A 9353-nucleotide genomic window follows, 5' to 3' on the forward strand; every position below is an offset into this window, starting at 1 on the left:
AAGAATGAGATTTGGTGTCTGGAATACAACTCTAGAAAGGTATACCTTTTTTACAAGAAATAGAATGTGTAACAGAGAGTCATGGAATCATTGTACATTAAGTCTGCCAGGTCTGGAAAGGAAGGGAGGGTCTTGCATTTTATTATGCTCCAACTACCCTCCCCACCCTCTTACAACTTTATACTGGCTGCTAAATATTTAATATCAATCACAGTCACCTTTCCACTAAGCAGTCAGCTTTAATTTTAAGATTGAGATTTTAAAAATAGGGGGGTTTTTTGGGGGGTGGAATGTTGGTTTCTATTAGAATGACAACTATGTAAAGTGTTTACAGCAAAAATATCTCCATAAATACAGTCCTGGATTGTATTTTCAAATCACAGTGACCTCATGACTGGTCAGAGTATAAAATTTATTTAAAATTAATTCAAGTGAATATTCACTTCTAACTCTCCTTAAATGAAAGACAAGAGGGTCTAATAACAGCAAAATTCTTTATTTACTAGCCAAAACAATCCTAATTACATCAAAGCTTGGAAATAAAACTGTTTGCAAGTAGTCAGTCACTGATAACAGACCACAGTACAGAAGAGAAGAAGAAAAAAGCAAGAAAGTTTGGTTGGAGAGTTTGCTCATTGAACTGAGCTGGTTCATTCATAACAGCTAATTCCTGTCCCATATGAAGATGGAATTTCTTTACTCAGCCTTCTCATAGACCCTGTGGCAAGTCACATTGTTCATAATACAGTCCTGGGGAAAAAAAAAGTAGAGATTAAAACAGATTAGTGTTAATAACATCTTGGTTCAGGAGTATGAGGAAGTGTAGAACAGAATGTCATATGCTTTGAAAACTTATCAGGGTGGGGCAGCTAGATGGTGCAGTGGATAGAGCACTGGCCCTGAAGTCAAGAGGACCTGAGTTCAAATTCGGCCGTAGACCAAACACTTGACACTTACTAGCTGTGTGACCCTGGGCAAGTCACTTAACCCCAATTGCCAAAAAATAAAGGAAAAAGAAAAAAAAAGCAAAACTTATCATGGCATCAAAGATCTAGAGCAAACCAGCAAGAATGGTCTCTGGGCAAGCCCATGATGGTAGAGGATGAACCCATGACATTTTGGAACCTTAGAGCCTTACAGTTGGATAGGTCCATAGAAATCTATTTAATTATTTCATTTTACCATTGAGGAAGCTGAGATCCTGGCAAGGAGAGTTTTTCTGAAGGTTCCATGGCTAATGATATAACTATTTCACAGGGTTGTTGGGAGGAAGACATTTTGTAAACTATGAAGCAGGATGTAAGAGTGGGCTATTCCTGAAAGGAAGAATTGGAAAGGACCCAGGCAGGAATGTGTAGTTTACTCAATATAAACTTACTGCCATCACTAAGGAAGACAGTGCTCTTGCTTAGAGGCCCACCTTTGTCTATGAGCAATAAGCTGTACAGTGCAGAGAATGTTCTATTTGGAGACAGCGTATCCAGATTCAAAGGAAGGCTAGTGTTTGCATCTTGGACAAGTCCTTTGTATTGGGGGCTTTGGTATCTCTGCTGCTGGGCATGGTTCTATTTACTTTCAGTGACATGGTCTAATTTACATAGACTAGAGATAAAGGAGGAATCTAAGAGATATGAAAGGCTTTTGACTTACCACCAATAGCTTTCCATCTTCTACTTTTCTTGTTATTGTGCTTTCCTTCCCATCCCATTCCTGTAGCTGGATCAATGTATCATTGTCAAGGGTACAAAGAGTCTAAAGAAAAATAAAATTTCCAGATTGTATTGCAAAGCGAATATTTCCTAATATAAGTGTTTACTTGATTGAGACCTTTGATAGAAGACTGTTTCTATATTTGCAGCTACTTCCCTTGTGAAATTTTATTTGCTATGATTACACTCTAATACTCTAATATTCTCTACATACTCTGTATATATTGAGAGATATTTTACATAAAACTTAGAACACCATATTGGAATATTTCAGCCTTCAAGCTCCCTAAACTATTTTTGTAAATGAATTTTACTTGTAGGAGTTGATGTTTACAAGTTTCTTACTTCAAGATCAATAAGGAAAATATATATGTCCTTTTAATTTGGTTCTTGACTAAAAACAGAAATTTTAACAAGGAATTAAACTATTTTTATGGAAGTTATTTCAGTTGTAACAAAGGACAAAATGTCATCACTGACCTGAGTTTTCCTGCCATCGGGTGTGGTTTCATCAAATTTCTCATCCAGTTTAAAAGAGATTTGTGTAGTTTTTATGGTACTCTCAGTCTTAATGGTAACTACACCCCCATTTTCAGAGATATAAACATCTGGTTTGGCCATTCCGGCCATTTTCCTCAGGGCCATCCCCACTCCTGCCAAAGAAAGTTACAAAATGTTAAGCCACATAAAGACTGATGAAAGAAGTCACTAATTTGTAGTATTATATTCAAAATAAACAGTCCAATTGAGTTTAGTCAACAAGACATAGGAGGAAAAAAAAGATGATTAAAGTTGATTTACCGAAAACAACTCATTTATGATACTTAATGGAAGTTAAGTGCAATAATCAAGCTTAGAAACCTCCAGAGCTTATTCATGCTTCTCCATACCATTTGCTCTGACTCAGCTAGCATTCTTCCTTCTTAGTCAATACTATTGATCAAGACAGGAAAGTTATTCGAAGATGTTCCAATAAGATCATTTGGTAAGTCATATTATACTTCCAATTTCCAAAGGTAAGATTTCAAGTAACACGGTTTTAGAATAATAACAGAGGAATTTCAAACACACTTGCCTTCTCTGCCACCACCACTACCCCCCAACACACAAAAAGGGAGTGAACACTTAGGATCATAGCATCATAGATCTGGAAAGACCCTCAAAGGTAGTATAGTTTGATATACTCATTTTACAGATGAATAAGTTCAGGCCCAAAAGAGGCTAAGTGACTTGCCCGTGGTCACACATAAAATAAGTGATAGAGCCAAGATCTGAACCCTACTCCTCTGAAAATCTACCATTCAAAAAAAAAAGATTCAATTTGCAAAATTACCTAATTACCAATGTAACTACACATTTAAGGCCTTATATTACTAACTAGACTCAAGATGAAAAAGCACTACTTAATCTTAATCTTACTACCATACTGTAGTTTTTAAGGATCGGTTAGATACTACAAGTAAGAGTATGTAGTAAGTGATATTTTATTTGCATACGTGCCTCTGATGTCACCACCATTTTTAGTATTGGAATGGGACTCATTTTATAGATGTAAACAAGCCAAGATAAAATTAATAGATACTTAATGAAAGATCTGGATTTTTTAAATCCCAATACAGTGTTCTTAACTACTACCAATTCATCTATGGTTAGAACTCTCAGGTAACAAAATGAAATGTTTGAATCTCAGCAAGTCCAACTGCCCAGAGATGCTAGCTGGGCATCCCAAAGAATTCTCCCTCACCCAAGCACCCCAGTGCAGGGAGAGAACACAACAATCAGTCCTGTGCCTTCTGAAATGGACCTGGTCCACTTGCCTTCCGGGGAAAAGAAACTATTAAGAGTTTGGGGTTTGGGGTTTGTTTCGGGCTTTTTGTTGCTGTTGTTCTTTGGCTGTTAGTATAAGCAAGAAATTCTGCAGGCTTCCTTGAAGCCATTCTAAGTTTAATAACAGCAAGTTTAACTTAGTTTTCAACTCTTTTGCCCTTAACATAAATGAAAGACAGCAGTCACCAGACAACTTTGACAATCTGTCACAACTGCTCCAATATTCTTCAACTACCACTGAATCCTAATAACCAAGACTAAAGGAATCAATATTATTGACCTAAGAAACATTGATGTAAGGAAAAAAAAAGCAAACACTGTTGGAAGGAAGTAGGAATTACTTGAAATGTTGTTATTTGGGGAGGGGAGGGGAGAACCAGAAGAGTGGTAAGCTCAACTCCCAGGGCAGTACTGATTCCTCTTGGAGTGGAATTCAGTGACTTATATATTTGTCTCACAGTGAAGACTAGCTTGTTAGATCCTTAAGATCAAACACTGTATTTCAATCTTCTTTACATCCCCATGCAGATCTTGATATGGTGCTTTGCCCGTTGCAGGTACTAAATAAACTCCTCGTGTGACTAAAATAGCAAAAAGAGACTTCTGTTTCCTTCACAAGCAGTGTAGAAGAAAGATCAAAGGGCTAGGAGTATAGATGTAGATCTTAGAAGTCAGCTAGTCCAAGGTCCTCATTTTACAAAAGAGGAAACTGATCTGAGAAATAAAGTGAAGACTTGCCCAAGGTTAAATATTCATAAGCAGCAGAGGACTCAAAATCAGGATCTCTGATTACAAATCCAGCCCCTAGTGTCAAGATATGCGAGTTCTAATCCTGGCTCAACTCATCATATAACTTTAGTCTGGACCTCAGTTTACTTAGCTGTACAACGAGATGGCTGAACTGGTTGATCTGTAAGAGGTGCACCAGATCTAGTTCCTTAGAACTTCCCAGCTACAAAGATAAAGGAAAAAGGGTAGGTGCTATTGCAGGGTATTACTGGCCATTCTCCAGGCAGACTGATTTTTTGGAGAAAGCCAGAAGAATGAATTTCCAAATGCAGATTTTTCAGCAGCAACTGCAATTCCCAAGGATTAGGACATCAAACAAAGGAACGCCCATTAGATTCAGGTCCTCCAAGCCTGTTAAGTTGGGTTGCCAGCCTAATTTGCCCACCTCTCCAACCCCCGCCCCCTCCACAGCAAAACCTATCCCCAGAAAGGAGAAAGCACTAGCGCCACACCCCATGATCTCTGCCCCCTCCCACTGGGCAGGATGCTCTTACAAAGGCAGGTGTTATGGCCCTCATGGCTTCCGGGAACTTTAAGGAGAGAAGCTCAGAAATGAATGAAAGCGCAGGAGCTGCCGCTGATTCCCCAAACCGGCAATCCCTGAGCAGGGTAGCACCATGCCTCCCTGAGAGAGGGCACGCCAGAGTCCTTCCCTGAGGCCCAGCAAGGCAGGGTTCCCGAAGGAGACACGGATTCAGCTAAGACAACTTGGCCGTCCGTGAACAAAAGAGGCAGTGATGGGTAGAACCAAGGGAAAATTAAGAGAAGAGAGAAGCAGGCAGCCACTAAGTGGCCACAAACGCAGAGGGGAAAGGAAAAGAGGAGGTAGAGCTTGCTAATTCTGCAGCCTCAGCTTCCTCCCAAAGCCCAGACCGTGCCAGACCCGCCACGCGGCACCAGGGGCTCGCTGGGGACAGCTCAGCATCTCTCCTCCCGATACCCCGGGGCAAAGACCAGACAGACGTGCCAGACTGACACACATCTGTATGCAGACACACATCTGCATGCAGACGCGCGCGCTCGCTTTTCCCAGAATAAAGAAAGCATGCCTCACCCAATTCCTTCATGTACTCGTCAAATCCTTTACTTTCCACGAGGCGCCACCTGCCTAGCAGCTGCTTGGGAAAGGTCATGGTGAATTCGGACGAGAAGAGGAGGTAAGAAACCCTGAGAAGAGCAAAGCGTTCCGCTGAAAGGTAGAGGACCAGCGTGCAGACGGCCCCAGGTCGGTGCCTCCCATATATAGAGGTCTGGCCATGTGAGGCGGTGGGTTGGACCAATGAGAGCACAGGAAGCCCGGCCTCTTTCCATTCCCCCGCTCCACTCCCTACCCCCCTCATTTTCGTAGTGGGTTAAGAGGTGTGAATGGGCTTCACCTGCCAAGAGCCTCCCTGAGCCTGGGGGGGACTCCCATAAGCTCTAACCTCAAGTTAGGACATGCAGCCACCCCTCCCAAAGCACCTCTCACCCCTGCCCTACCCTGCCTCTGTCCAGGCTCCTATCCAGCCTTCTTTCCCTTAACTACTCTAAGAAACCATAGACAGGAAACTGGGGAGGGGAAAGGGAAAGGATCCTCTTCTTTCTCTTTTTGCTCTCTGTGTGTGTGTGTGTGTGTGTGTGTGTGTGTGTGTGTGTGTGTGTGTGTGTAAACCCGCCGTTCTGGTGTGGGTTCCAACTAAAAATCTCCAGGATGTTCGCTTGCAATCCATCTAAGAGGCCAAGCAAGCACATTTGCATGAACAGTGAAAAGTGCTGAACAAACATTTGTTAATTGATAAGCAGCTCCAATTGGCACTGCCTTCTTGCTACCCGCCCTAGCCGCCTCCCCACAAAGCTCCATTACTTCACTTTCCTTGGGAAGGGACCTGAGTCCACCCCCATTTTCTTACTAATAATAATAGTTGTCATTGGTATAGATCATTTTAAATTTTACAGTGCACTTTACATACCTGCCTAGCAACTTTCTCCTGGTTTTTTCCGGGATCTGAATACCTATTTCAGCCTGACAACCAACCCCTTCTTCCCTGGCCACAGGCAGAAACGGAGACATTTAAGAGATCTCTTCTCGTTCTAAATCTGATTTCATTATCTGTAAACGAGATGAGTAAAATAAGCTTAGGTTGGAACTGAAATTTCGTTATCTACCACAGGAAAGAAACCCAGTTGTGGTCTAAGGAAACTAGATGAGATAGGAAAGGGGTGGGGGGTGGGGGGCTAGGATCTGCTACTTCAGTGGTATAAAGAACCTCCCTGGGTAAGGAAGCCCAGTCTACCACTGCAGGTTGGCATCTTCTCTGAAACTTAGTTTTAGAGTATTATCTAGAGCACTGAGACATTTAATGACTCTTCCATGATCATGCAGCTAGTACATGTCAGAGATGAAACTCAAATCCAGGTCTTTCGGCTACCTAGAGACCAGCTCTTTATCCCTTACATCACTACTGCCAGTTGTTGCTGTGTTGCTGCATTTTCCCATTTGTGGATGTTATGAGCTCCTACAGTTTTGGATAATACTTCTCAGTCTTTCCGCAAAATGGACTGCAAATCAAGTTTGGCCTACTTAAACCAGGGGCATTATTACACTGGGGCATTTGGGACTATTGCCCCATTTGGGGATATCTTGTTGTTTGTCCTTCCTTTTCAAAGAGGACCATGACATTAGGAAGGTGATGTCATAACCTGCAAGTGAATTGGTTTTGAGGGAGGGAGGGCTGTGCAAAGTCACCAGCCTCACTCTCCTCCTGAGTCATCTGGGTCCAATAGCAAGATATTCCCTCCACATCTCCAGTCAGAGGATTTAGTATCTATTGTTCGCTCTGGAGTTTTTTGGAGTAGCTACATCTGTCATTTTCAGACAGATGCCAAGGACCTCTTATGTTGAATCTAAGTAGGGGAAATTGAAGAAGACACTGGATGCTGTGAGACAAATGCCCCCTTATTAATGGCCAGCCAGAAAGGCACAGCAACCAATTACAAATACATCTGGGAAGCATGATAATGAGCAACAATTCAGGCAGCCACTGACATAGATAAAAAGAGGGAATGGTTCCCTTCACCTATGTTTTAATGTGCCCCATAACTATTTCAAAGATCCTATGATTTCAAGATACCAGATGTAACCTTGATTCTGGTAATAAATCATTCTGTTTTGACTCTCTCTCTCTCTCTCTCTCTCTCTCTCTCTCTCTCTCTCTCTCTCTTTCTGTTTCATTATTTAACCTCTCTGTGAATTATTTTCCTCAATTTTAAAAAGAAAAGACCAAGTCAATTATATCTAAGATCCTTCCTCATTCTAGTTTTGGGGTTACCATGAGAAAAGCTTTGGAAATGGATACAAAGGTTCTCAGTTTAAATCTGAACAACCCCACATAATTACATGATGCTAGGCACATTATCTGACCTTGGTGGGCCTCAATGTCCTTATCTATAAAATGAGGGGTTGGATTAGATGACCTCTGAGATCTCTCCAGGCCTAAATCCATGATTTTGTGATTCTATTTTTAAAAAATGATTATAGTAATATGCTTCCCAAAAGAGAATGAGAATACTCTATTTCCACCTAGTGGTGAGAATATAATATTTATTTTGCATATTGATATTCAATGTCCTAATATCAATGATTTCTCAATTATGCACATAAGTTGACTTTGTGCAATATCTTTACTTACATAACTGTTCATTTGACAAATAGTTATTAAATACCTCCTGTGGTCTACCTCCTGTGGAGGAGGTAGAAAGACATGATGAGATGTATCTGTCTAGTAGGAAGATATACACACATATATAGTGAATGTGTAATATCTACATATATACACACTATATATTATATATATACACTATATAGTACATATAGTGTATATATATACATATATATACATATATATATACATATATATACATATATATATATATATATATATACACACACATATGTATACACACAGATAATGAATGTGATTGCTGAACCACTATCAGTGATCTTTGAGAGAGCAAAAGGAATAGAGGTGTATCACAGTAAGCACTAAAGGATAATCAACAAGAACAGGTCATACCAAGCTAATTTTATTACCTTTTTTGAAAAAGTTACTAGACCGATAGAACAAAGGGGTGCTATAAATGTAATTTACCTCAATTTTAGCAAAATACTGGACGAAGCCTCTCACGCTAACCTTGTAAACAAGACAAGAAAATATGGACTAAATATTATTAGGGATAGATGAATTTGAATCTGGTCTAATGACTTGTGTGTATACACATGCATACATACATACGTTTATATCCTTCATCTGTTGCCTGAGCTTCAGAGTCATATCACCAATTACATGTTGGACATGTCTTCCTGGATATATCATAGACATCTCTGACTCAACATGCCCCAAAGAGAACTCTTTACCTTTCCCTTAAACCCAGAGCTCTTCCTAACTTCCATCATCATATTGAAGGCACATCCTTTCACACAGGTGCACAACCTTGTCATCAATTGACTCTTCCCTCTCCTCCATGCTCCATCTCCAATCACTTGACAAGGAGGTTCTACCTCTATATCTTTCACATCCATTCCCTTCTCTCCACTCACACAAAATGTTTTAAAAAAATGAATGATCTATGTGGAGGTAATAGAACATATGCTATGCATAGTTGATGGGGTGGTGGAGGTGGAATGAATCCTTTGATCACTTTGCCAAGCTTATGAGAAACACCCTTAATTTCCATAATTAGTACAATTTTCGCTTTTGCATGTTCCTCCCAGATTACATACAGCTTTCTTACATCCAAAGTGCCCTGGATTTGGGACTATAAGAGTGAATAACCTGAGCTTACTTAACTTCAGTTTCCTCATCCATACAATGAAGATGACAGTTATTACTTGCTTTACCTATCTTATAGGCTTATTGTAAGGATCAAATCAGAGAATGTATAGAAAATAGTAAATAAATGTTATTGATATTATTACAAACTAAAGTGGGAAGCTACAGAAACTGAATAAGTATACAATAGCAAATTTAAAAAAAAAGGTCAAGAGCCAAT

The 9353-nt window shown here is 40.2% G+C and overlaps 1 protein-coding gene across 1 annotated transcript; it reads right to left on the minus strand.

The window, feature by feature from the left end:
• Positions 1–475: 475 nt before the first annotated feature.
• FABP5 (fatty acid binding protein 5) lies at positions 476–5680 on the minus strand. The gene is made up of 4 exons (XM_020995791.1): positions 5380–5680; positions 2190–2362; positions 1651–1752; positions 476–750 (listed from the first exon to the last, which is right to left on the minus strand). Exons 1-4 carry the CDS (start codon positions 5663–5665, stop codon positions 697–699), a joined length of 615 nt encoding a protein of 204 aa, XP_020851450.1. The 5' UTR covers positions 5666–5680; the 3' UTR covers positions 476–696.
• Positions 5681–9353: the final 3673 nt, after the last annotated feature.

The sequence above is a fragment of the Phascolarctos cinereus genome, unplaced genomic scaffold, assembly GCF_003287225.1.
Source record: "Phascolarctos cinereus isolate Bilbo 61053 unplaced genomic scaffold, phaCin_HiC Scaffold_4;HRSCAF=312, whole genome shotgun sequence".
Lineage (NCBI taxonomy): Eukaryota > Metazoa > Chordata > Mammalia > Diprotodontia > Phascolarctidae > Phascolarctos > Phascolarctos cinereus.